General features: G+C 48.1%; 1 protein-coding gene across 2 annotated transcripts in view; it reads left to right on the top strand.

Annotated features, from left to right (window-relative positions):
- Window positions 1–375: 375 nt before the first annotated feature.
- Window positions 376–20,010, top strand: part of NTN4 (netrin 4) — a 46,747-nt gene continuing 27,112 nt past the window's right edge. Inside the window, exons 1-2 of one of the 2 annotated variants that reach the window (XM_056512632.1) lie at window positions 376–506; window positions 4,111–4,640. In XM_056512632.1, the coding sequence (XP_056368607.1) occupies window positions 434–506; window positions 4,111–4,640 (603 nt within the window). In that variant the 5' untranslated portion in view covers window positions 376–433. Of the gene's footprint in view, window positions 507–966; window positions 1,278–4,110; window positions 4,641–20,010 lie in introns of those variants that run through there. The other variant, XM_056512641.1, reaches the window with a different exon arrangement.

Here is a 20,010-nt window from a genome sequence, read left to right on the forward strand (position 1 = left end):
TAAGTGAAGTCCCTTGTTTGAAACCGAGCCGGGCCGGAGGAGCGCTACCTTTTGCAGCTTCACTTCCACCCTCCGTGCCCCGACAGCGCGCCCGGGCTCGGAAGCCGAGCTTTGGGGAGTTGGCGAGGGGTATCCCCGTGTCCCGGGGGACGGCGGATCTCTGTCTCCGGGCACAGCCCGCCCGCCGCTGCAGTACCGCGCCTGGCCGCGCACCGGCAACAGCCCCCCGCGGCGGGCGGCCCCGGGCGGGCGGGCAGGGCGGCGGCGGGGCGGGGCGCGGGGCGGTGCGCGGGCGCTGCGCGGCGGGCGGCGGCGGCGCGGGGCGGCGGGGGCGCGGCGGGCGCGGTGCCGCGGGGGCGCTGATGCCGCGCGGGGCCGGTCGCGCCGCGGGGCGGCGGGGCGCGCAGGGCGGGCGGCCACGGGGCGCTCGGCCATGGGGCGCGGGATGCGGCTGGCGCTGCTGCTGCTGCTGCTGCTGCTGCTGGGCGCCGCCGCCGCCGCTGCAGGTGGGTCGCGACCGGCCGCGCTCCGCGCTCCGTGCTCCGCGGGCGTGCGAGGTGGATACGAGCCGCGGGTGCGCGCGTGTGGCGGAGCGTCCGCGCCGTGCGGGCGCACTCACGGGGAGCCGCACGGGCTGTGCGCTCTGTGCTCACACGCGTCGCTCCCTGTCCGCACGTGTCCGCGCACACGCGTGTACGTACGCGTGTGTGTGCGCACAGGCCGGGCGCGCTGTGTCCGCACATGCGGTGCGTGCCGGTTCGCGGGGTGCGCTTTGGGCCGGGATGCGCGTCCCCCCCGCGCCGCAGACAAAGAGGGGTCCGGCCGCTCCGCACCGCGCTGCGCTGCGCTGCGCGGGGCCGCCGCTGCCCGCGGAGCCTCGGGTGGGCACGGCCGGGGCTGCGGGGGATGCGCGGGAGCGGGGCCCGGCTGCGGATGGCAGCGGCGGGGCGCTTTGGGCGGCGGTGCCCCGAGCCGTCGGGGTGCGCAGGAGGGCGGGCTGGGTTTTCAAAGCCCCTTCCCGCAGCGTAAACACTTCGCGCTCAGAGCTGCCCGCAGCGGGGTCCCGCAGCTGATACACTCGGGCATAAACAGTTTGCGTAACGCTTCCTCGGCCGGGTGCAAGCCGAGTGCCAAATTTCTTTTTTTAAAAGAAGAAAAAAACTCTGATGGGAAACAAACATTTAATCAGGCACAAGATATAAACGAAACATCACAAGGCATGTGTTGCTAAAATGCTTGAGCAGGAAGCATATGATTTTCCATGGATGTTTTCCCAGGTGAGTCATGGTATTTGCTGCATGCTCTTACTCATTACTGAAGATCCCTGTCCGATGGCATGTACAGTAGATAGAAGGGGATGATTTAGTTGGGCAGATGCATTAAGTGCAATAAGGAAAAGCTTTTTCCAGTGCTGTTGCAGAGCAGTTGTGAACTTGTGACTGCCACAATAGAAATCTCTATGCTCTCAGTTTGTCCTTTTACTGAATTCCTGTGCCAGCCAGTGTTACACTAGAAAGCTGTCACTTTTCATAACATGAAGTGCTCTGCATCGGTCATGCAACTCTTTTCCAATTCAAGTGAAAACAAACACCCTTTCAAAGGGGGTTTCCTCTCCCCCCTGTCTGCCCCTGGGACCCACGTCTATGTGCCAGCAGCATTTCTCAAATCCTGCTGAAGCCAAGGTCCCTGCCCCAGATCTGATCCCGGGTGAGGAAGGGACCCTCAATGCCTGGCCCGAAGACAACTGCAGTCAGTGACCGTGCATGACCAGGGCTGGAGCATACCCGAGCTGGGAGCAGTTAAATACTCTCAGCTCCCGGGGTCTGATTTTGTAGCCAAGCCTTCCCAGCTGGGCTCAGGCAGAGCCTTGTCGCTGCCCTGGGGTCATCTACCACAGCCCTACCACCAACTGCAGTCACAGGGAAACCTCCCATCGACCGGGTCCTCCTCCACTGCATTCCTGGAGGCAGCACTCTGGTGTGCAAAAAACAAAAGGACTTGAACACAAACAGCAATCTCAACCTGTCTGATGGTGCTGACTGAGCCCTGCTCTTCCCATCACATCCCAAATCTGCTTTTCAATCCCTCAACTGAGGGAACCGCAGTAAATGTTCATCTATTTGTGCAGCGGCCAACTGCACTGTGTTAACACGTAGCCAAAGAATCCAGGAAAGCAGCCAAAGACATAAATTAGGCCAACTACTGGCTAGCCTAACTGATAACATGATAATAGCACTTAACTTACCTACCCCTCAGGAGAGCTACGTAGGTTAGTTAATGTTTATACAATGCTTTGAAAAGGATGTTCAGGAGTTGTAAGTGATATTGCATTGACCTTACAGTTCTATTTGTTTACTTTTCTAGAGCAAACGTATTCTGCACAGTTACTATAGGTCATGTCCAACACATGACCAGCACACTGTAGGAAGCTAACTTGACTGAGCATTTCTTGTTCACTAAAAATTTCCCAAGACTGCTTACCCAGTGAAATCCAGAGACTGGATTCAGAAGTACCCTGTACTGGGTGCATAGCAAGCAGTGCTTCTGAGGAAACACTATAGAAAATCCACATAGAGCTTTGGTGGTAAAAATGGGGTGTTTTACTCCAGGCTGCTTGAGGAGCGGGAGAAGTGGAGGATGCTGTCAGGCTTGGAAAGCACTGCTAGTGCATAATATAGCTTAATTGCAGCTATGACACTGTAGGCAAAAGCTGAATAAGCCCCAGATAAAGGATTTATTGGATGCTAAACTGAAATGACCCTCAGACATAACAAAAATGCTAAGAAGACATTAATTGGTGCACAAAGCTGACTGTGTATGACTGGCATGGTGATAAAGAAGACATTATGCACCTCAGATGCTTTGACCTGCACCCATCCAAGTCAACAGAGATTTTTTTATGTTAAACAATTCACCAAATACCGATTTGAGCTAGTCTTACATTTATTAACAAAAAGGTAGAGAGCCCCTAATCAAGCATTCCTGCACCAAGAGTTACATTGATTACATGTGAGAGTTACATGATTTCACAGTAATGCCCAGGGTGATTTTATTTTTCTTTGGCTCTATAACTGGATTTTAAAATTGACAGGACTTCCAGAAAAGCTTGAACAAAAACCACAGAGCCTCAGCTGTGCGGCAGCTTGCCAGCATAATTTCAACCAAAACTTTTTTTTCTTCTTCTTCTTCCCTTTGCACACACCAGCGACAGCCTTTCCAAACTGAAGCGGTGCTACAATTAAACACTTGATGTCAGCAGCAGTTTCTGATAGTGGGAAGATTTGGGGTAGGGATGGAGTGGTGGGAAAGGAGGTGAAGGCTGTAGGTCGTTGCTGGCAGGTGATGTTCCTGTGGGCTCTCGCACCCCTGACACCTGATGTGCTGCACGGCGGGTTGGGTTGCAGCAGTGCTGTCCCCTGTGGCGGCCTCCTGGCAGCATGCTGTCCTGGCGGCAGCTCGCCTTTCTTTGCTTTTCTCCACCTCCTCAGAGCCACCTGTATCCCTTTGGAGGCCTCGGGGCATGGATGGCATGGCCCTGAAGCCTCAGTTCTGCTCTGGTCCCCCGGGGCGGGAGGGCAGGGTGTACTCATCTCTTTCCCGCTCTGTATCTCTTAGCAGTCAGGGATTTTCCCGAATGCAGGGAAACCCCGAAAGGTTTGCGGGTGTGTTTTTTTGCTTCTGTAGACACACTGAGCTCCACAGAAGGGAGCAGTGCCGCACTGTCCCACAGCCCCTCCGGAGCTCGGTGGGTACCCGCCGCGCACGGTTTTTGGGGGAGCAGCATCCCTCCCGCCGCGGGATGCCGGGGTGAGATGCCGCCAGCCCACGGTTTTTGGGAGGGAGCATCCCTCCCGCCGCGGGATGCTGGGGTGAGATGCCGCCAGCGCACGGTTTTTGGGGGAGCAGCATCCCTCCCGCCGCGGGATGCCGGGGTGAGGTGCCGCCAGCGCACGGTTTTTGGGGGAGCAGCATCCTTCCCGCCGCGGGATGCCGGGGTGAGATGCCGCCAGCGCACGGTTTTTGGGGGAGCAGCATCCCTCCCGCCGCGGGATGCCGGGGTGAGGCGCCCCCATCCCAGCAGCCGCCCTGAGCCCCGCTCTGTGCCCGCAGGTGTGCGCGGCGTGGCGGCAGCCAGCAGTCCCTGCGAGAAGGCCTGCAACCCCCGCATGGGCAACCTGGCGCACGGGCGGGCGCTGCGCACCGACACGGCGTGCGGCCGGCGCGGCGCCGAGCGCTTCTGCAGCTACAGCGAGGACGCGCAGCGGCGCTGCCGGAGCCCCCGGTGCGGGCGCTGCAGCGGGGCCCATCCCGGGCTGTCGCACCCCCCCGCCGCCATGGCCGACTCCCCGTTCCGCCTGCCCCGCACCTGGTGGCAGGCGGCGCAGGATGCTCTCCAGGAGACCATTCGCCTGGACCTGGAGACCGCCTTCTACTTCACGCACTTGATCATGGTCTTCAAGTCGCCCCGGCCGGCTGCCATGGTGCTGGAGCGCTCCCAGGACTTTGGCGAGACGTGGAAGCCTTACAAATACTTTGCTGCTAACTGCTCGGCCACCTTCGGGCTGGAGGATGATGTGAGGCAGAGAGGAGCCATTTGCACTTCCAGGTATTCGAGCCCCTTCCCCTGCACTGGAGGAGAGGTAAGTTTGCCTGGGTCGGGATGAGAAAGCCCCTGCTCCAGCCCCCTTTCTCTCTGCAATCTCTGCGCCCGTGTTTGCTCTTCCTATTTCAGCGCACCAGCATTTCTTGCCATCGCACGCGTTTCCCAAGGCGAATTAACGTAATTCATTCTTAAGTGATGCAGGCACCTCCCTGCCGCTTGCTTTGCTGCGTTCCTAGTCCTTCTCTTCCAAAAAATTGCTTCCCTTTCAACTACTGAAACTCGCTACACAACTGCAACCTGGGCACGTGCTGCTAATTCCTTTGGAATGCCAAGGGAACGTCACTCTAGGCAGCTTTCTCCAGATCTCGCAGTCGTGTTTTAAGGTGATGCAAATCAGTCTGACCAAAATGCAACGATCTCAGAATTAACAGTCACCAGATTGACTTTTAATAGTGACTGCCTTCACTGAAAAGTAGGTGTGTACTGCACACTGAAGTACGGTTCCCATAAACCAGGTTAGCCAACTAATTTTAAAATTTATACCTTGCCTTCTTTTTTCCTGTGCACGCTTATGTGAAAAGAACTTGAAAAAAATCGTATTTGCTAAGAAGATAAATACGCGTGAAAGTCTGACAATGTTCAGTATAACAGGTGATGCATTTGGAGGCGCTACCAGTAATACTCTTCCCAAAGTGCAATTCCGTCCCCCAGCGCTGGGGAGCTTCCCCTGGGGGCCACGGCCGCGGGGCCGCCCTCCTGTGTCCCCCCACTCGTGGGGACACATCCCCGGGACCAGCTCTGGGCTTTAAAAGCTGCTCCCTCTAGTGGCCTAATTTAATGAACTTGCCTGAAAGCTTAATGAAATTTAAATTTCCCTCTGGCCTAACACAGAGAAAGGATTTAATCTGGTGAGTGAATCAGGAGATCACTTACATCGTTGTAGTTTCCATTGAGAACTGGTTTTGAGGGGTTTTTTTTATCCTTGGAGACCAGCATTCACGTTGAGAAAAATCACATATTCAGACCCCTTTGCAATTATTTGTGGTCACCTCTAGCCATGCTCTGGCTAGGAAGCCACTCTGCAGAAATACAGAGAGCTGTTTCTTCACAAAATTGCATCTGTTATCTGTGTCAGCCAATGTCTTGCTCTAGGAGAAGCTGTTCCATGCTCTCATCAGCTGAGAAACAAGGATTTCCAGACTGTCATACAGATCCAGGGTGACTATTTCACTACACTTTAAATCAGATGGCTGGTGATAAAAAGTGCTATCTTTCTTTTCCTGCCACCCTTTGCTTGTGCCCCCAAAAAGCTGCCTAAACTTCCTCTCAGAGCACAATATACAAAGAGGTTTATGAGAAAGGTGGGAAAAGACTTTTCAACATGGCCTTTTCTGGACAAGGGGCAACAGTTTTATACTGAAATTGATTTAGATTAGACATAAGACATTTTCTGATTATGAGGTCATAAGGCACTGAAACAGGTTGCCCAGAGAAGCTGTGGATGGCTCATCCCTGGAAGGGTTCAAGGCCAGATTGGATGAGACTTTGAGCAACCTGATCTACTGAAATGTGTCCCTACCCATGGCAGGGATGTTGGACTCGATTATCTTTGAAGATATTTTCCCAGACAAATAAATCTGTGGTTCTTGATCAGGGCTAACTACAAAGTAAGACCTACAAGAGGAAGGATGTTTGTACCCACTGGGAATTTCTCAGGCCCTCAGTACTTGTGCCAGCCTCTGTGTCCCACCACCTGAATCATAAAGTTATGCCAGCCTGTTATGGAGGGCAGGGAGAATTCCACAGCTCTTAGGCCAGCCAGTGGGATTTTTCTTATGTATATGACTTCCATGCTCTTTTTTTTTAGCTTTCCAGGGATTTTTATTTAGGGATGAGAAGTGCAGGGTATCCTACCAGGCAGTATTTGCCTCTCTGGTATTGGGTCCCCTGTTGCTAGCATTCTGGTGCAGTTTTCATTGTGGTCACTGCACACAGGATGGGGCTGTGACTGGAGAGAACCTGCACAAATCCCGACCTCGGGCAAGCTCCTCTCTGGGCTGGTGCAATGTGGGGACAGTAGAATCCAGGTCTTGTGTGTAAAAAGCAATGCCTGTCTCAAGAAAAAAAGTAATTTGGTGGTGTTTGATGCATCTGCAGTAGCATGCTGCAAAGAGAGGTTATGTACCAAGCTTGCTCCTGTGGGACCTCTTCTTTTGGCATCACTTTAATCTGTGTTATTGCAGAGAAGCTGTAAAAGTCAAGAGCATTTATTTGTTCCAAGTTTTAAACAAATATTGCATCCAAGGGGCTGGAGCTTAGAAGATCCTACTCACGTGGTACACTTCAGTTTCCTCCACTTAAACACCACTTTTTACCTGCAGAGTAATAGCAGCAGCTCTCCAGATGGCAAGCCTGTGTGCTTAGCAAATATCACATTTAATTTATTAGTGTGCTGCATTCCAGCAATTACTAGTAGCTGCCAATAGCAACATGTATCTGACCTAAAGAAGCACCAGAGTTTTGTGTTCTGTTTGGAGTTATGTTGTGCTTTACTCCCACATTGGTAGCACCAAATTTCAGACAGATGGAAACAGTAATTTCACTTGAAACAGTGGCTGCAAATATGCAGTCATCCAAAATGTACACCTCTGAAGGGTATTACTTGTTTTCTTTAAAGCACAACTACAAATTCTCTGAGTGCCACTGGATTTCTTTTTCAACTTAGCTTTGTTTTAGATTTTTTAGATTTTAAATTTAGATTTAGATTTTAGATTTTTTTTTAACTGTGACCCATGATCCAAACCATGTGTCACACTGTCTGTATGCTGCTTTCTCACACTTCAGACATTTCCATGCCACATGTGCATTTCTGGGCACAGCATTAAGGGCTTGCAGGATTTTGCAGGATGCTGGGGTCTCTCTGCATGCTGCTGGCAGCTCAGTCCCTGCTGTCTATCCCCTTGGATGACCAGTTTGTCTCAGGTGAGGCCTCAGGTAGTGGTGACTCACCCCAAATATCACTGGAGTTTGGCACAGACCTTGTTGGGCTGGTGGTTTTTGGTTTTGCCCTCTTTATAAAGAACAGGCAGTGATCTACTTGCATTTCTGCTGAATGTTACAGTGCCTGCAAGCCCAAATTCAAGGCAGCAGTGTGCAGAACCCACGGATCTCAGGGGCTTAGGGCCTTTTTGCAATATATCACCTGTCTTAATTTGGGTCAAAGGTGTCTCCTGTTCAGAGTTTATTAAAAAGGATGATCAGATTTCTTGCATTCTGCCCTCATCATGAGTCATTCCTCAGATGCCTACTTCAACTCTCATGACAAGAATCCTCCCTCATTAGAATTTGCCATGATGTTGATCTGGAGGAGATTTATGACAGCATAGAAAACAAGCTGCCAAGCCTCTAGGTTCATTTCAAAGACTCAGAAATGCTGAAATGTGCAAAGGCATCTGGGATGATGCCATCTCTGGGAATGCCTTTCATGCTTCTGCAGCAGTGTGGCTCTGGGCTTGCCTTTGCAGTGGTGGGACTGGGGTGCTGGAGAGCACTGGGAGAGCCATGCTTTTGGAAGGTGTCACCTCAGCTGGGTGCCACCTCAGCAGTGGGAACCAGACAAGGTAATTATGTCACACACCGTGTGTGGCACTTGGATGATCTATTGATGGGTAGGATCACCTCATCAGGGACTTGGCAGGTCCCTGCTCTTCTTTGCTACCTGTCCCTAATGCTGCAAGTCCATCAGACATGGTTATAATGTGGATGTGGCCCCAGCCTGAGGCAGAGGATGGAGATGGAGGACCAACAGCCCAGTGGTGGGATTAGGAAGGAAAGGACAAATCTGGGCAGAACTGCCAAGCCAAGAGGTTGAAGGCTGTAGTGATGTCAGGAACACTGCACTACAATGCTCTGGGTTTGGTCTAAATGGTTTTCTTGGTGGAGGTAAGCCTGAGTTCACAGGCCAAGGGCTCTGCCCATACCAGGGCAGCCTGGCTGCAGTCTGACCTCCTGCTAAGAAGAACCACTGTTTCAACAAGCAGCAAAGTAGTCTGTGATTTCTCTGCAGGTATATGGAAGCCAAACAAACCAACTGAGGCTCTCCTCAGTAGGGAACAGGAAAGGAGGCAGGTGGTGGGTGCCCACCTCCTGCCCTGGCATCCCAACCTTGGTACAGCCAGCCTGAGTTTCCAGCAAGCTTCAAGCATCTGCCTGTTTGAGGAGTTGGGTTTGCACCATTGTGAAGGGGACATATTAATGAAATTCACATTCACATATCAGGGAATCATTTCAGATCTGCTGTGTGCAGAGAGGTCATTATAGACTTGCCCCACAGTTAATATAGTGAATGAATTGTTTCACAACAGCAGTTTGTTTAGCATAGGCAGAAACCTTTAAATGTTAGCCTTGTATCACCAGTGTTTTAAGAGAAAGGCTATGGCCAAGTTTCAGCCTGAATCATACAAAAATGCTCCAAATGCTGAGTATTTTGGTTGTTTTTCAGGGTGTAACCCCTCAGGCACATTATTGCAAGGGAAATCAGAACTGGATTCACCAACCAAACATAATCTGATCTAAGTAAACAAGATGCAGAAATAAACTCTTTCAGCTTCATGCTCAGACAGGAATACTAATTTTACTAGTTTGCATAAAAAGGCTGTCTTCCCTTCCATAGTTCAGGTCTTATTAATATTTCCTTTTCAACACACTAATCTTAAAATTATCCTTGGCTAGGGATCACTGTTGAGGGCTCATCCACAAGGGGCCCTTAGCAGATGTTAATTCTTTAACTGTGAGTGAGAGTGACTGTCCACTCTGCAATGCAATTATCTCATTCACTTTACATTCCCATCTGTGGTCAATTCAGATTAGCTCGCCTGAGTGTCCCCATTTAGACAAGTTCCAGGATAAAAGGGCTTACTGAAGCAGAGTCTCCTTGACAAGATTTTAGTAAATTAGTAACTTATTTTAATGTTCATCTATTCAGAATACTGCTAATAAATCACTTGGAGAGCTCAGCTATTGTTGCTGTTTGCTATTTATAGAAGAGGCATATTTGCAGTTTGACTATATTCCAGCAACAAATTCTAACATGCTTTTAACTTTTGAAACATCACATTACCACTGTTTTGCTGTGGGATGCGTGTCTTACTGAGCATTTTATTGATCTCATGCTTTCCATAGCGGAAAAACCTTCATACTGCATGGAGCCTGCCTCTCTTCCTTGAGGATTTGGACACCAGTCCTACTGGTTTTACCTGAAATTAGCTGCATAGAGCAGAAGTAAATTGTGTATTTCTACTCAGAAGTCTGACCATGACAGACAGTGGGTGGTTGTAGCACTCGCTGCTGGAACAAATAGGAGTTTAAGATGGTCAGTAACTTTTATTTTTAAGTTCTGATTTTGAGTTGTAGAAACTTCTGCCAGCTTGGGTTTTTTTTTTTACCTTTTAGGCCTGCATAAGCTTGGTTTTCAAGCTTATCACTGTTGTCCTTAACTAAAGCTACATTTTAATTGTGCTGAGGTCCTTCAAGGATCTTGTGGGCAATGGGAGATTTGAGTTCAGTCACTTGCAGGACTCCACAAAGAACCTGGGCAAATATGCAAGAATAACCTCCAAACAGCCTGGGATGCCAATCCATTAGAGGGCTGCAAACATATTTTTTAATTGTTCTCTGCCACTGACGTCTGCACAGAGAGAAAACAAAGGCCCAGACTGGTGAGAAGGAAGGAGGGATCCTGGCAGCATTCAGCAGTGCTCAGGACATGTGAGGACATACCTAGGGAAGTATGTTTTCAAGTCCCATCTCTACACTTTGTAGGAAAAAGACCTTTTTAACAGTATCTTCTTGATCATCCTATAATTGGAAAAGCACAAATTGTTTGGCTCTGTTCAGAAATGCCAGAAATGCAAAGGAAATTCTGTTCAGCTGGGGTGGTTGGGGTGATGGCCAAATCCTGTCCAGCTCTTTGCATTATATCACTAAATCTAGCATGACGTGGGGACCTTTGTTTCATAAGCACAGGAATAATGATTTCTAGGGGAATAGTTAATGAGATGAAGTAAATGAGGCTAGGCTGGAGTCAATAAAATTATACAGGAGCCTGGAAATCCCAGGCTGTGGCAGCAGCAGCACACCAGCAGGACACCATCTCACACCACCTTGCTGATGGCTGTGGTGAAGTGCATCCCTTGGTTTGGTCCTCAAGCTTTCCTTCCGGCAGGGAAGCTCATCTTCCCTTCTCTTCATCTGTGGGAGGTTTCCAAGCCAAGTACAAATTTCCAGCACTGGAGGAGAGAGATTTTCCCTTTAAATAATGGGGCAGCAAAAAGTGGATCAGGGGACAGGGGGAAATTTTAGCTTAGTTTTCACCTGTGCTGGGAGGATAAGAGACTATATGGACACATGTGGAGATGATCCTTTGGTCTCTGACAAAATTTACCATGATAGATACTTTAGAGTTCAGTCACAACAGGGCTGAGCAACACAACTGTTGTTTTTAGGGCACCAGCACCTGCCTTTTAGGTTTCCTCTGTGAGGTGTACCAGGCATGATACTGCCAGATCTGTGGGCCAGGCTATGACAAATCCCTCCCCCTCTCCCATGGGCCATCCTAGAGCAGTGACATGTCCCCTTATGGGGCTTCCTGGATGCTCAGCATCTCTGAAGGACAAGAGCAGGTGAAGAGCAAGATGCTTCTCCAGCCTGCCTCATGATCCTCTGCATGATTTCTCCCATTACAACTAGCCCATAGGATTGCCTCCTTTTCTTCCTGGTTTCCCCAGTGCTTTTGGCACTTGGGGGTTGGCCCTCTGCTTGGCCAGCTCTTGAAATGCAGCCACCTCTGGGATGGAGCATAGCCAGTGTTTAACAGTGCATATCAGCAGTCCCCTGTTTGGAACAGCAAGTTTCTAACAACTGCTTCTGGATCGACCTTCAGTGGTGGCTAAAACAAATTATTCTTTGGAGGGAGCTTGACCAGTCTGTGAAAGGGGGGATATTGTAGGCTGCCAACAGCAGGGGGGAATGGGTCCCAGGGCTCCAGGAGACCCTTTCCAAACTTCTTATGTACCCACATGAAACAAGAGGAGTTTGGGTAGGCAGAATTTAATTCTCTAAATTGGCATCTGGCCTTGCTAGCAGGACTATGGCTTTCCTTGAGAAAAGTGCCACGGGATTTTAACAGTGCCTCCAGAGCCTCTCTCCAGGCACTGCACCCCACTGCTCCATTTCACAGCTCATTTTTGGCATGAAGAGGAGGCTAGCTCACTTATTCAGCTCCCAGTTCTCTGGCTGGAAAGTAGGACTGCCATGTTTTCTCTTTGGGATTCCTGGATACAACTTGGTAACATGGGAAGCATGTAACCTAAAGCAATGTATTGACATGTCTCAGAAGTTTTGGGTCAAAGCTCATTTAAGAGTAATTGCCATGCAACAGTGGGTGTCAGTGTGAGATACCCAGTCTAACAACATTCATAATCCTACACAAATGGTGAAATTCTCAAATTCTCTATGGGTAATATTTACAGGAAGAGAAGAAGTTAATGTCCAGACCCAGTTTACTAGATGCATATACTATGAGACTTTTACCACCGGTCTCTCTGCAGCATCCTTCATTCCAGTAATCAAAATCTATAGCTATGAGTTCAAAGAGGAGTGCTGTTTCTTGTGACCTTTTTGACAGTGTGCAGTTACATATAATTCTGACAGGTGTTCTTTATCCTAGAATTAAGTGTAGCTTATAGTAGCTGGGTAGTTTAAGCAGACAGTCCTATAGACACAAAGCCTTTTCATTATAAACAAGAGCAGTTGAAAACTATTCATGGAATTGTGTTACTCTTAGGCTGAAAGAAATCCCCTTGATCCTTAGTACCATTGCAGTTACTGAAACACTAACCTGATGCCTTTCAGGCTTTTGCAGTGGTGTGTTGTGCTCAGAAGCTGTTAAAGAGGTTATTCTGCAGCTCTGGGGAGTGAGCCAGCTTTTCTTACAGCCCTGCCAATGAAGAGGCAAGTCCAGTCCTTTGTCTGGCTCTTGGGATGTAGCTCCAGGTTTTTTTTTGGTCTTCCATATGCACAACAGGTAGTGCTGGCAAGCCAAGACTAAGAACATAAATTTTTTATGGGGATAGGGAAAGGAGGGGGATTGCTGGAGGGAAGAGTGTTTAAATACCATCTTGCTTGCTGATGGGTCAAAGGCCTTCATATCATCAGCTGAGATGTGCTGGTTCATTTTCCTGGCTGGGCTAGCACAGCCTTGGAAACGGTGATTCTAAAGATGAGAAAAAGGCAATGATTGTTTTCCTTGATAGTTCACAGCCAATGATATCATGCATCTGGAGGGTTTTGTGAGCCAAGAAACTGAGTGTTTCTATCTGTTTGACGAGTGAAAGTATTGGTTAAGCAAAATGGAGCCATTGTGGAATAAATTATCAATTATAGGAGAAGCACTATGAACCAGAAATGAAGAAATCCAAGAGGTTTGAGCTGTAGTGAGATTTTTCTGATACAGACATTGCTTTTGTGATCATTGACTGCATGAAGACAGGAATGACCCAACAGTGTTTCATTTTCATCTAATGAAATTGTGTAGTTGAATGTTGAAGAAATACTGAGAAGATGACTCTCAGGTGGCTTATTATTGCCAGAGATTTCAAGGATACTGGAGAAATCCCAAGGGCCTTCCCTAGCTCTCCTTGTGCCTTTTCCAGCCCCTCACTGGTCATGAGAGCTGGAGCTCTTCCTGTACAGCTTCTCACTTTGGAGAATGGCAGAAGAAAGCTTTGAGTTTCTTGAAAGATATAAGTTACCTTTGTATAAATTAATTTGCGAGGGCTGGTTGTTTGAAATAGTTGGATTTTCCTCCTGAAGTCTTTTTAAGATTGCATAACTTTTGGATGGTGAGGCAGGGATTATTTGCCTTGATTTATGTGCTGTAAAAGACTGCAGAAGGGCTGGAGGCATGGGCCAAATGCTGTTTTATGTCAAATTATGTAAAGGAGCCTTGTTAAGGCTGCTGCAGGAGTGCCATTTCTCCAGCATCCCAAGGAGCTCAGGGCCTGGTGGTGGTGGTACACAGTGGGTTTCTGTCATGGTTGCTTGGTGATGTTGATCAAGTGCCAAATACTGTGGCCTGCAAGATTCCAATGCTGACTGTGATCTTAGTGTCTCTGATGATCTCCTCTCTGCAGTGGCAAGGCAGGTTTTCCAATTTCTGTTGCTGTTGATGCTCAAGTGTGCACCATGGGGGTGGTCAGACCTCTCCACAAGAAAAAGAGGCTCTTCTTCCCTGCAGCCCACTTGGTCTGACAGGCAGAAAAACAAAGAAGTGTTTTAGAGGAGCTGGTGGGTGATACCTGCCCAGCTTAGGCTGATGAGCTTTCCACACCATGTGATTTATTTCCAGCATCTGCCAACAGCAGATCTGTCTTTTTTTAGCCTAGAGCCATTGCAATGAACTTAGCACAGAGATGCACATTGGTTTCTCTCCTAAAATCTTGTTGCTTGGTGTGGTAATATATGAATAATTCTGTTTTGCCAGTAGAAGGTACCAGCATTGTGGCTCTATCAGTCTTCTTCACAGAGGGTAGTAGTCCAACAGGACTACTGATTTTGATTTGTTTTTGTGAAGCAATGAGATTGTTTTGTTAAAACTTTCAGGAGCTTAACACCTTTAAGGTGTATCTCCAAAAGGTGGTTGAAGTTAAACAGTGGTTTCAGAGGTTTTTTATAGTGGACTGATGGGCAGGGACATGGATACACATGCAGTGCAATGGCGCGGGGCCCATTTCTGTAGGGAACTAACTTTGCAAGCAAAATATTCCTCTGCAGACACAGATGTCCCCTTCAGGAAGAGCCAAGGAGAGCCTGGCAGATTTTGATTACACTGATGCAGAAAATCCCAGAAACTAAAATACTGACCAGGAGGGTAAATGCTAGCTTAGAGTTGCACCCTCGATACTGGAAGTGAGAGACAAAAGAAGCTGCCTACAGAGCGTGTCTCTCTCAGAAGGCACGAGGGCAGGGAATCTACTGCCTGCTGCCAGCACTAGGTCTGGTGTGCCTGAGCTGCTCCTGCTGAGGGAGCCCTGCTAAACCAGGGAGCTCCTGTGTCTGAGGCTTCCCACTGTAAAAATAACAAGATCCCCAAAGGTGTCAGGGCAAGTAGGACTGTCCCTGTTCTCCAAAGGTAACAAATTGTGTTCATTGCTACAGCTTGAGCCTTGCTGCATAGCTCAGCAGACCTTGAAAGTCAAGCCATCTTCATATGAACAGTAAGACAGTGTCACCTCTGTCTTCCCTGCACGTGTTATGGTGTGAGAAGTTTAATTACTCTTTCCTGGGAAGGCATAGAGGGACAAGCACAGAGCTGTCTTAGCTCCAAGGCTCCTCTGCAGTGCCGAAGGTGACAAAGCAGGGGTGTGGGAAAGAGGTTTGAGAGCCCTCTCTTTGAAGGGGGAGCACCTGACTGGCATTGCATTTCTGCAATTTAAATTTAAATTTCTGCAATTTTAAATTGACATCCAGCTCCATCAATCAGGCTTTTGTGGTGATGATGAGCTTATTGCTCCTAGTACATTCCTTGGGTGGAAGTTGAAAGCAGACAGTGTGGCAGGTTGGCAGTTGGCACACATATTGCATCATTATTAATATTTTCAGTTACACATTTCTACAAACCACTCTTATTGCGCTCTGGGAGCTTTCATAATGTTTACCAAGAGAATTGACTACTTATAACTTTTACCTATTGAGCAGGAACGCTTAATTGCCATAAAAAAATTTCCCTCCTAAGCTTCTCTGAACAAGACCAGCCAAGGCTGAAAGCCACCTTTGGGTAGTGCCTGCAGGAGAGTTCCTGGGCTGTGGATGGGATGGGCTGGCTGTGGAGGGAGGCTCAGGGGACAGGGTGCAGGCAGGCAGTGGCTGGGGATGGCAGAGCTGTGCCATGCAGCAGGTGCAGCATGGACCATCTCAGCTTGTGCCATCGTTTGGAGTGACAGCCAAGGCCTGTGAGCACGAGCAGATGTGAGCAATGCTGGGCACACAGCTGGGAATCCCAGGGCCAGGGTGTCAGAGACAAGGGCTTACTTTCACCTCAGCTCCAGCACCAGGCAAGTAGTGCCTAACCTCAGCTGCTTGTTGTGCTTAAGGGAAATTTTTCAGGAGGCAAAGGGCTGAGGTCCTGGACATGCTGGCAGAGCTCCACCACTGCATTTACTGCCTGCCTTTTCAGAGCCTTGTCCAGGCACTAAATAAATCAGATCACTTCCAGTGACGTGGAGATTCCACAGGGCCCCAGAATACAGGCACATTAAGCACATTTCTTTAGTGCCTACATACCAAGAGTCACAGCAGACTCCTAATGCAAACTTTAACTTTTCTGTTAAACACTTACTTAGACATCATACAACCTTTTGTGAAGTGGTGCACTTCCCTCATTGCTTTTGCTGTCTATCTGGATAAGACAACGAACTTTGTATTCTTTTTCTTAATACTATGTTTTCATTGTTCCTGTAAAATGCATTGAAAGGGCTAAATCTACCAACAAAAATCAATAAATCAGTACTGAATTTATCTAATGCCCCTGAGCTAATTACATGAATCACTAATAAGGATATGTCATTATTGTAGAATACTTACAGATACATTTTCATGCATCCAGGTCAGACAATACAGGGTAGAGTTCATCAGTCTCTTTTGGAAAGAAATCACATGTCACATTATGCAACATTATTACCACCATGGTTTTCATTTAGAACTAAGTAAAAACGTGGTTATGTTTTTAATATTTGTTTATTGCTTTTTTTCCTGCCATATTCCTGCTTGTTGGCTTGTTCCCATGTGTATATGCTTCTTGAGTCTTCTATCCATTTGTTCTCTCTAATTTAGTGATGTTGCCTTTTCATGAACCATCTGCTGTTGCCTTCCTGGCTGAGGCCGGGCTCTGAGTTGTTGGAGTGTGGCACCTCTGGCCAGGTGCAGAGACCCAGAGCACAGGCACAGCAGCTGCAAGACCCTGTGCAAAACCTCTCTAATTGTGCCTGCTTCTGAAAGTCTGTGAGGAAACTTTTTGTGGATCACCTATGCCTCTACAGTGTCACAGGCATTTGTATCCCAAAGGGATACTACAAATATAAAGATGTCCTCTCATTGCCTCTCCCATGTAAACATATTAGGGTACTTCTTGCAAAGGGACTTCATGTATTTATATATCAAGGTCATTGTAGTGCAAGTGGTTACTTGAGTGCACCACATCCATGGCTGCTGCTTTATTTATATACAGGGCTACATTACTGCATCTGCAGAATGGTGAGGAGCTCAGGCTTCTTCTGCCACTAGAACTTGTGAAATAACAGAGCAAGAGTTGCTCATGACAGCCCATAAGGAAATCGAAACCCTGTGGAAATTTATTAGAGGCTGTCTGTGTAATGAAGTGACCAAACTGCAGACAGCTGCAGTGCTCTGGCTCAAGAGCAGAGTATTTTTACTCCATGGCTCATGCAGGGTACTGTGGGATGGCTTATCCACTCCTGCTCCCTTGGAGTGGAATGGGCTTCCCCTGGGAGTGGAGTGGGCTCCCTCCTGCCACCAACATGCATCATACTAGAGGATGAGGTGAACCCACCCCTCTTGAGGCATAGCAGTGACATTCCTCACTCAGAGACTGCAGACTACAGCTCCTGTTTGGCTGTGTAGAGAGACCACCACCACGCCAAAAAGAATCTCTGTGCAACTTTTCAATCACTCCTCAATTGATGTTGCTTCATGCAAAGGTTGCTTTTATAGCACACGGGATCCAACAGCATCATTCCACATATTGCAGAAGGAATATTACCCCAAGGACTAGGTATTTTGTCTCTTAGCTGTTCTATTTGCCTCCTGGTTTGTGACATGAGTTGTTGCTAGATACTTAATTTTAAATGGAAGCTGAGATAAAGATTCAGTTCCTGGGACTGTATTTTACAAGAATCCCAAATATCATAAGATTTTTTGTGAGCTAGCAACACTGGGAATGAAAACATCTTTCTGGTAGGATATAATATGAATATAAAGCACATAAAGGCTGGGATGCTTCAATGTATTACTTCTGACTTGTTTTAAAAAATATAATATTTTAATTAGTGCATACATTTCAGAGCTGCTGATGTAAAGATCAGGGCTTCCCACACTTTGCTATCATCCATGGGGCTGACTATTGAAGAAGTCACATTTTCTGCCTAATGCTGGGTCTTGATGTTTTGTTAGAAGGCCTCATACACAGAGATGGACTTGAGTGGGAAAGACACAAGTCTGGTCACCCTGGGGTGCTTATAGGTGAGGCTTGGTGCCTGCAGAGTGGCTGGGGACCCACTGGCTGAATAGTGGCACCAGGAAGACAATGGGCTTGTAAAATCACATCATCAGATGCACACACTTGTTGACAAAGTGTTCTTTTCCAATTTTTCCTGTGCCCTGACCCTACACTGCTAAAACTAAACAATATTTTGGTTGAGGAGACCTCTGACTGCAGTAGCTGGGAGTTGCTAGCAGAAACAGAGGTGTGAAAGTCCAGTCAGATCTGCTGTGCAAACCATGGTTCATTAGTACAGAGGATGCTGAAGCCCTGTGCCCGTCCTATTGGTGGGACAATTGCATGGAAAAGCCCAAAAAGAGGTAAAAGCAGGAAATCTGGCACTGCCTATGTGTGTGTGTGGCTGGGCTGCTGGAAAGCACAGGGGTGCAAACCCATGACAGCTGTGTAAGACCAGTGACGTGCAGAATCCTGAGACCGGCTGGGACAAATGAGTGATGTTAACAACTAAACAGGGAAATCTTGCTGGGATACACATCCTTATCCTTATTATGCAGGCTTGAAGGCTTGTAGAATCCCAGCTGAATCTGCTGTGTCAGAGCAGAAAATTGCTATTTGTATGATGCTCTACATGTTATAATGACCAGTTAGTATTCTGTTAAAGCAGGGCTGCTGGGGTCTGGGATGGAGGGATGGAGATGTTTACTGTCCTGGCAGCACTGAGACCAGGCTCACTCTGTTACATGGCTGCAGGGCACAGTGTAGCTCCCCAGGCCAGGGCTGCTGGGCACAGCCAAGCAACACAGGACAGCCAGGGGGGAGCAGCTGAGAGCCTGCAGCCCCTGGGAATTACAGACAGAGCTCATGTTTAGCATCACTGTTTTCATGCAGCCATAAAAAGAAATGTTTGTAGCATTTTAGGGTCTGAGCAGGAATACTGGCTCCATTGAAATCAGCAGCATAACTCCCCCTGAATTCCACACAGACAAGATTTAACTCTGTCAGTGCAGAGGCACTGGGGGTTATTGATTTCCTTGCTGAGATTGTCTTTACCAGAACCACAAACATCAGTCACATGCAGTAAACAGGGATAGATAAACAAAGAAAGCTGAAAACATGAAAGTCTTTAGCTCCATCTAGCATAAATTGTTCCCATTATATAGTTTCTTCCCTGCTGTCATCTGAATTAGGACAGAGAATTCTCAGATACAATTTATTTAATATCAAGAAATTCAAAATGCTGGTTTTTGACCCAGTATTTTCTATTAGATCCACTAAAAGAAAATCAATGTTTCCAGTTTGAATTTTTCCCAAGAAATTTTCTTTCCATATCTGGAAGTGTCTCATGTTTACAAAACCACTAGCAAGCAAAATGTGATCAGAATGGCATTGATCTGAATTTAGGTAAATAACAAGCCTTAGGTAGAGGTGCAGGACTTGATAGCTGGGGTTCGCTTGGGTTTCTATTGATATCTGGTTGATATTTTTATTTTAGGAAAGAAGAAAAAACTCTGTATACCCCTGAAAGAGAGGGGAGGAAAGACCTCTTTTGAAGTGTATTATTCTTTATTAATACCCCTCATTGGACTCAACACTTCTGCACAAGGAGCATGCTCACCATCATTGTCCTCAGACCACCTCTGCCATTAACCTTCTCCCCTATTGGTGTCTTTCTGGCAGAAGATGCCCAGATACCTTTGGGAGGGAGTGTTTGCAGGAGGGCAGGGCAGAACTGCAGCCATGATGTGTTTGCTAGCATGCAGTGCCCAGCTCCAGCACACTGGTGACAACTGCTCTTGGCAGGCTGGCGGGGCAGGCAAAAGCATGCTGCCACCATTCAGCTCCAAAACAAGGGCTGAATCTCCTTCCAGGCTGACACAAAGCTTCCTCTGGCTGGATCCTGGCAGCTCTGGAGAAAAGCCAGGGCCCAGCCAGGAGCAGTGCCAGCAGTGGTGGGGCTGATGGAGGCAGCAGCTGGTAGGCAAAGCCTGTGGGCAGGCCAGCTGGCAGCACTGTGGTCATTATTTCCAGGATCTGTGGATCCTGGTCGAATAAAAGAGAAGCCTTCATCAGCTGAAGCATATCAGCCGCTTTCTTTGGAAGGAGTGGATTTATG

Source organism: Oenanthe melanoleuca, chromosome 1A, assembly GCF_029582105.1.
Source record: "Oenanthe melanoleuca isolate GR-GAL-2019-014 chromosome 1A, OMel1.0, whole genome shotgun sequence".
In the NCBI taxonomy this organism is placed as follows: Eukaryota; Metazoa; Chordata; class Aves; order Passeriformes; family Muscicapidae; genus Oenanthe; species Oenanthe melanoleuca.